The sequence below is a fragment of the Phoca vitulina genome, unplaced genomic scaffold (genome assembly GCF_004348235.1).
Source record: "Phoca vitulina isolate PV1807 unplaced genomic scaffold, GSC_HSeal_1.0 scaffold43, whole genome shotgun sequence".
Lineage (NCBI taxonomy): Eukaryota > Metazoa > Chordata > Mammalia > Carnivora > Phocidae > Phoca > Phoca vitulina.
The window spans coordinates 13,767,353-13,782,228 of NW_022589746.1; the positions used below are offsets into that span (position 1 = coordinate 13,767,353).

Here is a 14,876-nt window from a genome sequence, read left to right on the forward strand (position 1 = left end):
TCTCTGTGGAGATCCCTGGGACTGCCCCCACCCATGCCCACTTTGCTCTGGCCATCCTAGCAGGATGGCCCCACACCAAAAGGTCCATGCCCCCAAGTGCAGGGTAGCTACAGCTCTGTACAGGCAGCCACAGTCACCAGGCCACGTAGTCTACACAGGGCTGACCGTACACAAGATCGTTCCTTCAAGTTCTGCTTATAGAAACAAAGCAAGTCAAACAAAATGAGGAGAGAGAGGAATACGCTCCAAATGAAAGAACAACACAAAACTTAAAAAAAAAAAAGAATGAGTCAGAGTAGAAGAATGGATCAGAGATCTAGAAGAGAGAGCAATGGAAAGTACCCCAAGTGCACGGGGAAAAAAAAAAAAAAAAACTCTTGGAAAATATCAAACAATCTTCCCATTATCTAGGTCCCAGAAGGAGGAGAGAGAGGGAAAAAAAGCAGACAACATATTTGCAGAAATAATAACTCAAAATTTCCCTAACCCAGAAAAGGAAGTAGACATCCAGATTTAGGAAACCCAAAAAGTTCCAAACAAGATAAACCCATGACTCATAATATTTAAAATGTCAAAGATTAAAGAGAAAGAGAAAATTTCAAAAGCCAGAGAAAAGCTCCTAGTTATGTACGAGGGAAACCCCATAAGACTATATAAGCTGATTTTTAAGCAGAAACTTTGCAGTCACAAAGGAGTAGCATGATACATTCAAAGTGCCAAAAGGAAAAAACCTACAACCAAGAATACACTACCCATCAAGTTTATCATTCAGATTTGCAAGAGAGTTTCCCAGACCATCAAAATAAAGGAGTTCATCACTATTAAACTGGCCTTACTAGAAAAAGAAAAAAAAAATGTTAAAGGGAACTCTTTAAGTTGAAAAGACCATAATTAGAAGAAAATTATGAAAGGAAAAAAAATCATTAGTAAAAGCAAACATACAGTAAAGGTAATAGAGCAGTGACTTATAAGGCTAGTATGAAGATTGAGAGACAAAAGTAGTAAAATCAACTATATCAAAACAATGTAAAATATGACAACATATACACAAAGGGGCAGGAAGGGGGTAAAAATCAAGTTCTTTTAGAATGTGTTTGAACTTAAGTCACCATCAACTTAATATAGCCTATAAGTAGTAATATTATATATGAACCTCATGGTAACCACAAACCTAAAAACTATAAAAGATACACAAAAAAATAAAGACAAAAAGGCCAAACATAACACTACAGAAACTCATCAATCACAAGAAAAGAGAAAAAGAAACTGAGAACTACAGAAACAACCAGAAAACAATTAACAAAATGGTAATAAGTACACACCTATCAAAGGTAACTTTAACTGTAAATGGTCTAAATGCTCCAATCAAAGACACAGAATGGAGTGGATAAAAAAGAAAAAAGACCTATCTGCATGCTGCTTACAAGAGGCAAACTTCAGACTGAAAGTGAAAAAATGGAAAAAGACATTCCATGCAAAAGGAAGTGCAAAGCAAATAAATAAACGAATGCTGCAGTAAGAATACTTATATCGATAAAATAGACTAAAAAAGGCTGTAACGAAGACAAACAAGCATTGCATAGTGATAAAGGGATCAATTCAATAAGAGGATCTAACAGTTGTAAATACTGATCCACCCAACATGAGAGCATCTAAATATATCAAGTATGAACAGACATAAAGGGAGAAATGGACAGTCATACAATAATAGTAGGGGACATTAACACTCCACTTACATCAATGGACAGATCATCCAGGCAGAAAAATCAATATGAAACCGTGTCTTTGAAAGACATGTTAGATTAGATGGATATACAGACCATTCCATCCCAAAGCAGCAGAATACATTCTTTTCCCATGCACATGAAATATTCCCTAGGATAGAGCACAATTTAGGCCACAAAACAAGGCTCAATACATTTAAGGTTGGAATCCTATCAAGCATGTTTTTCAACCACAATGGTATGAAACTAAAAATCAATTACAAGAATAAAACTAGAAAAAAAAAAAATCATGGAGACAAAAGAAAATGCAACAATCCAAAATCTTTGGGAAGCAGCAAAATCAGTTCTAAGAAGGAAATTTTTAGTGGCACAGGCCTACTTCAAGAAACAAGAAAAATCTCAATCTAACCTTACACCTAACAAAACTAGAATAAGAACAACAAAGCCCAAAGTTAGAAGGAAGGAAATAATAAAAATCAGAGAGGAAATAAATGAGAGACCAAAAAAATAATAATACAAAAGATCAATGAAAGTAAGAATTGTTTTTTTGAAAAAATAAACCTCTAGCAAGACTCATGAAGAAAAAAAAGAGGATCTAATATCCAAATAATTAAAATCAGAAATGAAAGGGAAGTAACAACTAACACCAACAAAATACAAAGGTTGTAGATTGTCCACTTTGTTGGCATATAAAGAGATGGATACATTTCTAGAAATATGCAATCAGGAAGAAATAGAAATAGACAAACAAAATCAGGAAGAAATAGAAAATCTGAATTTAAAACGAGTAACAACATTAAAGCAGTAATCCAAAAACCCCAACAAACAAAAAGGTAGGACCAGAAGACTTCACAGGTGAATTCTACCCAACATTTAAAGAAAAGTTAAGGGATGCCTGGGTGGCTCAGTTGTTAAGCATCTGCCTTCGGCTCAGGTCATGATCCCAGGGTCCTGAGATCAAGTCCCACGTCGGGCTCCCTGCTCAGCAGGAAGCCTGCTTCTCCCTCTCCCACTCCCCCTGCTTATGTTCCCTCTCTTGCTGTCTCTCTCTCTGTCAAATAAATAAATAAAATCTTTAAAAAAATAAATAAATACATAAGGAAGAGTTAAGAGCTAGTCTCCCCAAACTATTACAAAAGAATAGAAGAAGGAAAGCTTCCAAGTACATTCTATGAGACCAGCACTGCATAGATACCAAAACCAAAGATACTACAAAAAAAAGAGAGAACTACAGGCCAATATCCCTGAAGAACATGGATGCAAAAATTCTCAACAAAATATTAGCAAACCACATTCAACAATCCATTAAAAGGATCATTCACTACAATTAGGTGGGATTTATTCCAGTGTTGTAAGAGTGGTTCAGTATTTTCAATCAATCAACATTATAAATCACATGAACAAGAGAAAGGGCAAAACCCATATGATCATCTCAATAGATGCATAAAAAGCTTTTGACAGAATTCAATATCTGTTTACAATAATACTGTCAGCAAAGTGGGTTTAGATAGAACATGCTTTAACCTAATAAAGGCCCTATAGGAAAACCGAAAATCAAGATTTTCCTCTAAGATCCAGAAACAATACAAGGATGTCCACTATGACCACTCTTATTCAACATAGTAATGGAAGTCATACCTGAAGCAATCAGACAAGGAAAAGAAATAAAAGGTATCCAAACTGGTAAGGAAGAAGTTAAACTGTCACTACTTGCAGATGACCTAATACTATACATAGAAAACCATAAAGACTCGATCAAAAAACTGTTAGAATAAATGAATTCAGTAAAGTTGCAGGATACAAAATTAATATACAGAAATCTCTTGTATTTCTATACACTAACAACAAAGTAGCAGAAAGAGAAATTAAGAAAGCCGATTCTATTTACAATTGCACCAAAAAGATAAAATGTAACCAAGGAGGTGAAAGACCTGTTCTCTAAAAACCATAAAATATTGATGAAAGAAATTGGAATAATTGGAAAGATATTCTATGTTCATGGATTGTAAGAATTAATATTGTTAAAATGTCCATGCTACCCAAAGCACTCTATGGATTCAGTGCAATTCCTCTCAAAATGCCAATAGCATTTTTCACAGAACTAGAACAAATAATACTAAACTCTGTATGGAACCACAAAAGACCTTGAATAGCCAAAGCAATCTTAAGAAAGAAGAAAAGAGCTGGGGGCATCACAATCCCAGATTTCAAGATATACTACAAAACTACAGTAATCAAAACAGTATGGTACAGGCACAAAAATAGATACCGAGATCTTTGGAACAGAATAGAGAGACCAGAAATAATCATTTTCTTATGTGGTCAATTTATCTCCAACAAAGGAGGCAAGAATATACAATAGGGAAAAAATCTCTTCAACCAGTAGTTGGGAAAACTGGACAGCTGTATAGAAAAGAATGAAACTAGACCACTTCCTTACACCATACACAAAAATAATCCCAAGATGGATAAAAGACCTAAATGCTAGACCTGAAACCATAAAACTCCTAGAAGAAAAAACATAGGCAATAATCTTTTTTTTAAAGATTTATTTGGGAGACAGAGAATGAGCAGGGGCAGAGAGAGAAGGAGAAACAGGCTCCCTGCTAAGCAGGGAGCTCGATTTAGGGCTCCATCCCACGACCCCCCAGTCATGACCTGAGCCAAAGGCAGATGCTCAACTGAGCCTCCCAGGCACCCCAATAATCTTTTTCACATCGATGTTAGCAACACTTTTCTAGATATGTCTTTTAATGTAAGGGAAACAAAGGCAAAAATAAACTATACCAAAATTAAAAGGGTTTGCACAGCAAAGGAAACAAAACACCAAGGCAACCTAGTGAATGGGAGAAGATTTTTGCAAATAATATATCCAATAAGGGGTTAATATTCCAAAATATATAAAGAACTCATACAACTCAACACTACAGAAACAATTCAATTTAAAAAAGAGCAGAGGACCTAAATAGTAACTTTTCCAAAAAAAGACATCCAGGTGGCCAACAGACACATGGAAAAGATGCTCAATATCACTCATTATCAGGGAAATGCAAACCAAAACCACAATGAGATATCACCTCATACTTGTTAGAATGGTAAATAGCAAATGATGGTGAGGGTGGAGGGAAAAAGGAACCCTCGTGCCCTGTTGGTGGGAATGCAGCCACTGTGGGAAACAGTATGGAGGGTCCTCAAAAAATTAGAGTTACCAAGCAATTCAGTTCCCTACTGGGCATTTCCCAAAGAAAAGGAAAACACTAATTCAAAAAAATATAGGCACCCCTATGTTTAGTGCAGCATTATTTTCATTAGCCAAGGAAGGAAGGTAACCTAAGTGTCCATCCATAGATAAATGGATAAAGAAGATGAGATAGATATACCTACAGAGGACTACTGCTCAGCCATAAAAAAAGAATGAGATCTTGCCATTTGCAACAATATGGCTGGACCTAATGGGTATCATACTATGTGAAATAGGGCAGATGGAGAAAGACAAATACCATATGATTTCACTTATATGTGGAATCTAAAAAAGAAAGAAACTAAAAGAGCACAAACAGACCCATAAATACAGAGAACAAACTGATGGTTGCCGGGGGGATGGGGGTGGGGGAATGGGCAAAAGGGGTCAAGGGGAGTGGGAAGTACAGGCTTCCAGCTATGGAATGAGGAAGTCACAGGGGATGAAAGGCACAGCACAGGGAATGGTGCTATGTGGGGACAGACGGTAGTGACACTTTCGGCGAGCATAGCAGAACATACAGACTGGCAGAATCGCTATATCGTACACCTGAAACTAACATCGTGTGTCAGCTATACTTCATTAGATAATTAATAATAATGGGAGATCAATAAGAGTCATCTCCTGAGTATCACGACTGCTACACTTGAATGTTTGCACTCCATCCAGAGGCGGTCATTAAGTATTTTCTGAAAAGGGGTAACCTATGTGGTAGTATTTAGGAATAACAAGCCAGGAGTAATGTGTAAGGCAAACCAGAAGAGGGACAGGCTAGCTGGTTGGAAGATCATTCCAGTAAATCACATCTAGGAAGCTGAGAACTTAGAACAGGTAAGATGCTGTGGAAAGGATTGCTTCAGAGAAAGCAGTAGCTGCCCTGAAAATGACAGGAAGACCTAGGACTTTTAGCCTTAGGTCCTTTGTGAGGCTTCAGTGAACATACAAAGCCCTGAGAAGAACGGGTGGAGCAGAGAGGATGCACCCCACAGATGCTGTAGCCGCTCTCCTATTAACATCGCCAGGAATAGTGGTGCTGGGGTTCTTGTTTGGAGCCTGCTCATTAAAAGGAAATAATTTGAACTGCTATTAATGAAAGTGGTGGGCAAAAATAATAATCAATAGAGACATGAACCCATTATTAGGAGAATAGTTTCCAAAGAAATTATTTGTCCAGGTGTATCACTTTGATGGAAGGAGGGGTCTTTATCATCTCTGTGTTCCCTGAGCCAGGCCAAAGCTACCCTCTGAGGATGGATCTGGCTCGTGGGGGCCTCCTAATAAGGATGCCTCGTGTCGGGTTATCTACTGAGGACTGATGACCAGGGAGGGGAGGGGAGGAGGAGCACTATTCTGCAGAAGGACTCGTTCAGCAGGTGTTCACTGATCACACGCTCTGGGCCGGGCATTCTCTCGGACTCTGGAAACACCCGCAGAGAACAACACTGAGTCCGGGAGGAAGGCAGATACAAAGGATAGCAAGTGGCAGAAAGGGTATGTGAGAGAGCATGGCAGGCCACTCTAAAGTTTAAATTCAAGGGGCGCCTGGCTGGCTCAGTCGCTGGAGCATGCGACTCATGACCTCAGGGTTGTGAGTTCAAGCCCCACGTTGGGTGCAGAGATTACATTAAAAAAATAAAATCTTAAAAAAAAAATATATTGCAACAATCTAGTCTAATAACTTGAATTTAAACTTTATGTTGGTTGATAGAGCTCATGGGATCAGTTCCGTGACCACAAATGGCGTGCTGATCCGAGTGAGCCAGGGTGGTGTTGGCAGGAGATGGTGTCCTATCACAGACGTCCTTGTAATGTTCTAGTGATTTTGCGCTTCAGCTCAGGTGTAATCAAGGGCAGGGAAAGGGCTAGAAAGTGGAAGAAGCATCTTGAATGGCCAAGGACAGCAAGAGGGGTTCAGCACCTGCACTAAAAAGACAGACAAACTTGACCCATGTATGGTTTTGCTAAGCGGTTTCCTTGAAAAGGTTTCCATGCTGTTTTGCTATTGATCCAGCATCATTCCGTTACCACTACTCATATATGCCCCTAGATAAGAATTGATATAATTTGTGGAGTTGTAACAATTTAAGATTTCTTATTTAGAAAACCAAAGTGATTCTCTTTTCACGTCTCCTTCTCGCAGCCCACCTTTCTCAGGCCCAGATCCTATGAAAACCTATAACATCATACTGAGGGGGATTGACATGATAGAATTTCCAAAGAAGATTGCCAAAAATGCTGCTAATTTAATTAAAAAACTATGCAGGTAAGCATTTCAGCCCCATGGCTGTTGAAAGGATCATAATGCCAAAGTTATTCGATTCCTTAAAGTTCTTATTTTCATTCCAGGGATAACCCATCAGAAAGATTGGGGAATTTGAAAAATGGCGTGAAAGACATTCAGAAGCACAAGTAAGTGTTCTTTCCTTGTCCCTATCGGTGGAGGGTCCAGAAAGCAGGACAGGTACCTCCCCAGGCTGGGTGATGGGTAGTTAGCCTACGGGAACATCCAAGGGGACGTGAGACCAGTTAGCCTTCTGATCTAAGGCCCTTCTGCTTGTGTCTGGGAAACATCACACAAATACACACGACCCCTGAGCCATACTAAGCGACTGATTCACTGAATTCGGTTTCTCCCAACTCCCACTACTGGGCATTTTTCCTCTCTGGCACAAAGAGGAAATGTGTACTTTTAATTCTGGGATTCTATTCTCTACCAGGGTATCAAAAATGAAAGTCCTCCACCATATCATGCCTCATTTCCCAGACTAAAACTGGAATATATTTTTCCCACCACTCCCTAATTAGATGATAAAACAAAGAGAAAAAAAGTACAGAGTACAGTGGTTTTCTTTAAACCACAGCAACATCTTAAATATTAAACTTTATCTAGTTAATTGGATATTTAAATGCTAAACTAAGACCAAATAGGTTTTTATTAGTCTATTTTGGTAACACTCACAAGAAATTCACATCCCTACCAGAAGAACTTATTTATCAAAATATCTATAAATATCTCAAACACCTGCTAAGAATTTGGTGTAAGCATTTGCTACTTTAAAGACAAAACAGAACCAAAAACCTTAGTGTTATCTGGTCCTCATTTTCACAGGAAAAACTACACAAAATACCTTCATTTTATTAGGAATTGCTATGACCCTAGTATTGCATATTTAATGTTTTTTTTTCTTCTATGAACACACACAAAAAAAGTGCCAAGTCAGAGTTACACCTAATACAGTGCTGTGGAAAGGTTAATTAACTGAGGCTGCCCACAGAATCAGTGCAAAGCTGAAAGGATAATTTTCTGTCCTGACTTTTGATGCCCTGGTTCTATAGCCTTAAAATAAAATGTCCTGTAAGGCTCAGGGCCAAGCATATCATGACATTTATTAAGTTATAATGATAGTGTAGGAACAAGGTCATACAGACATTCTGCCTGAAATTGCTAGAAAAGGAGTTATTTTCTAGTTGGTGTTAAATATTTCAACAATTAACTTCTTTTATGGAATGCATATTTTAAAAAACCTGGCCCTAAAAATTTGCAGTGGAATACATTCTTGTCACATTGAAAATGTTTGCCTAGCTGCTTTCTATCACGTATGTTGCAATGAGGTTTTAGCTGAAGTAAAATGCCTTTAACTAGCTACCTTTTTTTTTTTTTTTTTCCTTTCCTAGATGGTTTGAGGGCTTTAATTGGGAAGGCTTAAGAAAAGGCACCTTGACACCTCCTATAATACCAAGTGTAAGTAGACCATCCCGCTTGTATTTCTGTGACACACGTACAGTGCTGAGGTCAGTTGTTAAAGTTTTATCCTATGATCAGCTTAAGTAAACCACAGGAGAAGTACCACCTTAGAATAATGGCATCTAAAACCCAAGCTCAAACACAGGTCAATTAGGGGATGGTTGTTTAAAAAGGTAATGGTAAAATACACATAAAACTGTTCATTCTAATTTCGTTTATTTCTGAATAAGAATGGACTTTTAGTATAGTAAGTGTTAAATATCCACTGATGTAGACAAAAGAGCATAATGAGTGTCCAGCAACCAGTTTCTTTTTCAGAATCTATAAACTTCACACATCAATGCCCAAGAATGCATGAACAACTTTAATGAATTAGGCCTCTTGATGAATTATGACCAGTTTAGTGTATACAAGAGTATACTTGGGTGAGTTAGGGCAGTGGGCTGTTATTTTGTCTTTATGATCCCAGTTTACACCCCACCTTGCTCTGTCCCCAGGAGCCTAACCTGTAAGAGCCACTCAGAGCATTCCTGTGCCCTCTGGTTTCTGGCTGGGTTTGGTCAACAGTCCAACAGCCACCAATTCCTGGCCAATAGTGTTTCTTTTTATGCCTCCGTATCACTTCGAAGTACTCCCAGGCAATACCGTGTTCATTTATCCTTTCATGAGGCTCTAAAAGAAAAGGATTCTCTTTCCTGAACTGTCTTTTCTGAACACGTCAGGCGTTTTGTTAAATAGCAGCCCACTGACGGTGATCAAATGTTTGGCATCTTTATGTATTTTTATTTAATACCGCATCTGTCCGATGAAACGTGCTGCATCTTTACAAAGAAATAGGGGGCTGCTTCACTGTCCTGAGCCATTCAGATATATACTTCGTTTTTCTGGGACTAACTCAAGACTGCTCTTTATACAGAACCATTTTCCCTACTTCTAAGATTTATTTCTGTGACGACGTTTGTGTTTATTCACAGACAAAACACAAATCCCATTACCATACCTCCCATTACAGATGCTAATGGAATTCCTGAGGTTTTGTTTTTAGAATAAATTAGAGTAAGAAACTTGGAGGGGTAAATAGTAAGCCTAAATGATACTTACCTAAATCTATCAGCAGTTTCCTTTTATGTAATAATAATACTGAATGGGATATATTTATGGATATACCCATATATATTTCATTCAATATTAGTATATCAGTGGTTGTAAATATTCTAGAATATGAGGGAAACTACAGCGTGGATTTTCACCGCTTTTACTGATGCTCTCCAGATTGGACTTTACCCAGTAAATTTGCAAGAGTTTTGCTTGAGTTTAGGAATGGCTTTTTATTATACTTGAAATACACAAAAGCCTTAAGATGGCCTACAAGGCTCTTCATGACCTGATTTCTGCCTGTTTTTCCTATTTCTCTTTCCACTACTCACCTCTCTTATAGAGCAGCCACCTTGGCCTTCTTTGGTTACATCACAGCATGAAGCACTCTCTCTCACCTCAGGACCTTTGCACATGCAAAAATCAAACTCATCGATTCTTAGTTTTGAAATAATATTTTTTCAAAGAGGCTTTCCATCATCACTCTTATGCTCTTTTTGCTTCATAGCAGTAACCAAACTTTTTTGTTTGAATCCTACAATGTACCCTCTGCTAGAGTAGAAACTGCATGAGAATAAGAGCCATGTCTGTTTTTATTCACTGCTGTTCCCCCTATACAAAGCACAAAACCTGGTAGACACTCAAAAAAAAAAAAAAAATAGTTGTCGATGAGGGCATGAATAAAGAACACTTTGTAAAACTCTCCTTTGGAATTTGACTCGCAAATGAAGAAATCCTTTCCCTGGCCATCCTCTCGTGTGCAGGTTGCATCACCCACAGACACAAGCAATTTCGACAGTTTCCCTGAGGACAATGACGAACCGCCGCCTGACGACAACTCGGGATGGGACATAGACTTCTAATGTATTTCTCTTACCTGCTTCTGCCTTGCTGAAGTCAGCTTTTTCTGAGACACAGCTGCCAGCAAACCTGAGGGACGGAGAGAAGATTAGTGCCCGGGGTCACCATGATGCCTTTGATCGATGCTGCTCCGGTAAATGCAGTGGCATTAGGACAACAGTGCTCTTTACATGTTTTCTGTTTGATCCTAAACATAGCAGTTGACATGGTGGTCCTGAAGCAAAGCCTTTCACACCAGTCAAGAGGTGTCTTCTAGTGTTGCAATGATCTTGCTTTGCTCTATAATTTGAAAGACTGCCAGAAACACTTCAATCTAGTGAAAGCGTCTGCACCTTGCTAGAATTATCAAGAAGATCAAAAAATTATATATTGGGTACGATAGATGATGGTGGTACACAAACTGGGAGCTTCCTTTCCTTTTCCCGTGAGGGCGTAGGATACGTTCGGATGCATTCGCGCAAGCCGGAAGAGGGCCACGCATCTGTTGGTCACAGAGGTCATGGCAACCCAGTGCTAGAAGTTTCATGATTTAATTTCCCAGCAGTGCTGATGACGAGACTGAATGTTACCTTTCCTTTCCGACAGATTTTAAAAATTGATATGATAAAAGCACAACTGCTATAGATTCTGCTGAGAACTCTCATAGCAGGTATATATGCGTTTTCACAGAGGATTGAAAAAAACAACAACAACAACATGCATGATATTTGTTTCTTTTCTTGATAAATTGGCATGACAGAGTGGAAAAAAAACAAAAAGCAACTCACAAACCATTTCATATCTTTTAAAATGTTGTGCTTCAAGATGGTCCTAGAAATAAATGACTAGCAGCCAATTGATTTTTATTTATTACTTAACATGCCCTCAGACTGAGGCTTAAAATATTCCCTTTTATAAAAAGAAACCCTTGGGGGGTGGGGGCAGGGCGGGGTGGAGAGGGACTAAGATCCATCCAAAAATAAAAATAAATAAGAAACTATATAGGTGCTATGTATATCTTTCATCTGTAAATGTCCGTGTCTGAGCAGACAACACAAAGTCTACTCATCACCTCTGTAGCCAGAGACTCAAGCATTCTTCACCACATTCACCAACCAAACTCCCACCCGATTTCACTTACACAACATAGCCTAGGGCTGAGGGGGACAGGTGATTAAAACCCATTCAGCTGGCTTCTTGTCTTAGGCCTGAACCAAAAAGAAGAGGAGGAAAGCACAAAACCATGGAGATTCAGCAGATGAGAAAGCTTGCTTCTGTGAGGTCAGGGAACGGGACCAGACCTAGCCCGCTGTTGATGACCTTTTGGAGAATGAGCCACTGTGAGTTCATGCACGTGTGAGAGTAGGGAGGGGGTCGAGAAGAAAACAGGACCCCTATTTCTCAAACGTAAATTTTAGCTAACTAGGACAGAAATATCGCAATCCTGTAATGTATTGGAAAATACCCAACTTACTTGCTTTTTTCATGAGGGGTAAAGAAGCAGCTTTAAACTGAGTCCTTTGTTGGCAGGCGAGTTGACTACAGTTAGCTGTCCTAGGTAGCAGACTGTTTTGGAGGCTTTTCCTGGACAAGTAGCATTCTCCCTGAGTAAACAAATGCATAATCTTATTAGCTGTCATCCTGATATGGAACAGTGTGTGAATTTGCTATATTAAATTGAAGGTTGCTTTTTTCCAGTATAAAGTTGTTTGTTTGTTTTTTTAAATCAATGAAACGTAAACATTTCTGCAAAAAATATATCCACACAGGTCATTACACCATATCCAAGAAGGCACATATTATGATTTCTGTTTGAATTTTTCATACCAAGACTACTTTAGAATATGGTATCAAAACATAATCTAAGAAACATTTGGAGAATAAAAATACTAAGGCCATACTATATATAATCAGAATAAAGTTATATTAAAAGTTTGATCCCAAGATGTTACTGTAATTCTTGGGTTAGAGTTTCCCCTCCCTTAGAAATAATTGCTTAAGATCAATTTATTCCCCAAGATACCCACATTCTTCTATAGATATCAGAATATAAAATTAAACCTATCAACCTAAAATCCAGCTATGAATGCTATTTCAGGATTTTTACATTGCTTTTAACTGGGCTTTTAAAAGTATACAATTTCAACATCATGGTCACTGTTCAGTGATTTTTGTTAAAAGACAAAGCGGTTTAGGCACGCTAAAGGTTTGCTAGAATACTAAGTTCATCTAGTCATTAAGAGATTCTGCTCCTGCAATTTTTCAAACGCCCCAATAGCCCCAGAGCTTAACGCTTACTGTGGTTCAAGTCTAAGACAACAATGTATACAAGTTCTCCACAAGTTCTCCGAGGAATGAAGGAGCAGCATCCGGTTCAATGGGACTGTCGGCCATTTTTCCCACTTGTTAGCACATCTTTATTACATTTCACTGGTGGCGTTGCCTTAGGATGTCTAAAGCAATCACTAACAAAGAAAGGTGAACTACATCTTCCAAAAACTGCTAACAGAAAACAGTCCTCTAATCTTCAGCATTGAAATTTAAGGATTTAAATCTTGTCTTAATGAAGACACTAGGGCTAAAATTCATGGTCAGCTTTGTAAAGCGCATCTCACTTTATTTCTGAATTGTTCATGTCCCTCTCTTTTCTTACACTAAAGAACATCTGGATAAGTTAGAATAGTGCCAACTTGTTTGATTTGTTGACTGACTTTCTTGTTAATACTTTGAGTATGGGAAATAAGGGCTTTCTGTGCCTCTTGATGCACAGGAAAACTGAAAACTGCCAAGGAAAGGAACATCATGATATTTGAGATAAACTGAACGCATTAGAGAAAATGATTTCTGGAAATTTGCTATAAATGATCTTTATGTTCGTATCTTCTTTGTTATTCACATATGAATCAGATCCATGTGGCATTGAAAACAAATTTCTTTTGATATGTACTTTATAAGTCACTTTTTTTTTTTACTTAAAATTATGGGATATGCATGTGAATCACACATGTGTAATATATAAATTCAGCTACTGAATTTTTCTCATTTCATTTCTACGTGACAGAACTGATGGTGAACTGAAATTTTAAAGAAGTCAGCTACCATACTGAAAATAAGGATATTAGAACTGATTTCATACAGTAGAGGTGATCCGTGCATTATCCATAATGACGTTTTCTTTCACAATAGGACCACAAATATTTATGTAAATAGATATTTTTGTGTGATATTTTGTGGTACATATAACTTTTTTTAGTGTTTCACAGCATTATTATTTCATTTTCTTTGTACTGAATAATGTTTTTAGGTCCAAGTAGACTTGAATTAATGTCATAATTGTCAGTATTATTGAAAATTATGTCAACTGTACGGTTTCATCTGTTCCATAGTTTAGAACATGACCTGGCTATCTGGCATTGTTGCAAGTGCCTTAAATTCATGGCATCCTATTAAAAAAACAAATTTGGTGTTATGCTGCATGACAAAGACAAATACACCTCAAAATGTTGTCCTTTCTTAGCTTGCTGCGTTTTACAGTTCTTTCTGCTAACAATTTATAAGCCTTTATTATATAATATTGATGAATTACAGAAATGATAAAGTTGTTCTCTTATTTCTGTTACACGTACCAGAGCTGTGTATCTGTTACTGAGATACAGCGTCATTTCTGTGAAATGTATAAATGTATGTGCGGGTCAAATTAATATATGACATACTATCAGTCTGTATACAGGTATTCCTGTTTTGCTAAGCTGTGCAGATTCAGTTTAAAAAAAATAAACCACTTAGTGCAGTCAAGTTCTAACGTCTCATTTTATAGACTCCATTACCAACGATCCAACTCAAAAGAAAAATTGGAAAGTGACTGCTAACCACACCTCGTTATGAAACCAATGATGAACATGTACCTTGGTGCACTCCTCAACAAAACAGGATGCTTTCTGAGTTCTTGTATATGCAAATCATTTATGAAGCAAGTTTTCAACAGACCTGGCAAGATAAACATTGGAAGTGTGTTGTTAGCCCTCCTCTTTATCTGCCCCTGAATTAATAGAGCTCTGGGACCTTGACCATGACTCAGAGGTTTGGGCTTTCTGAGGAAAGGGACATTTCTTCAAGCATCATCTATCCAATTTATTTCATCGTATGAGATGTTTTTACAACTGGTCAGTTCTTTTGTATTCTTACAGCTATGGTTGATTGTCCTCTTACAATTTGTTCTACATGAAAGAGT

General features: G+C 37.9%; 1 protein-coding gene across 2 annotated transcripts in view; it reads left to right on the forward strand.

Annotated features, from left to right (window-relative positions):
* PRKG1 (protein kinase cGMP-dependent 1) overlaps positions 1–11,596 on the forward strand; it is a 1,214,718-nt gene extending 1,203,122 nt beyond the window's left edge. The window contains exons 15-18 of one of the 2 annotated variants that reach the window (XM_032430422.1): positions 7,106–7,228; positions 7,312–7,374; positions 8,641–8,707; positions 10,570–11,596. In XM_032430422.1, the coding sequence (XP_032286313.1) occupies positions 7,106–7,228; positions 7,312–7,374; positions 8,641–8,707; positions 10,570–10,668 (352 nt within the window). In that variant the 3' untranslated portion in view covers positions 10,669–11,596. The remainder of the gene's footprint in view (positions 1–7,105; positions 7,229–7,311; positions 7,375–8,640; positions 8,708–10,569) is intronic. The other variant, XM_032430421.1, reaches the window with a different exon arrangement.
* The last annotated feature ends 3,280 nt before the right edge of the window (positions 11,597–14,876 follow it).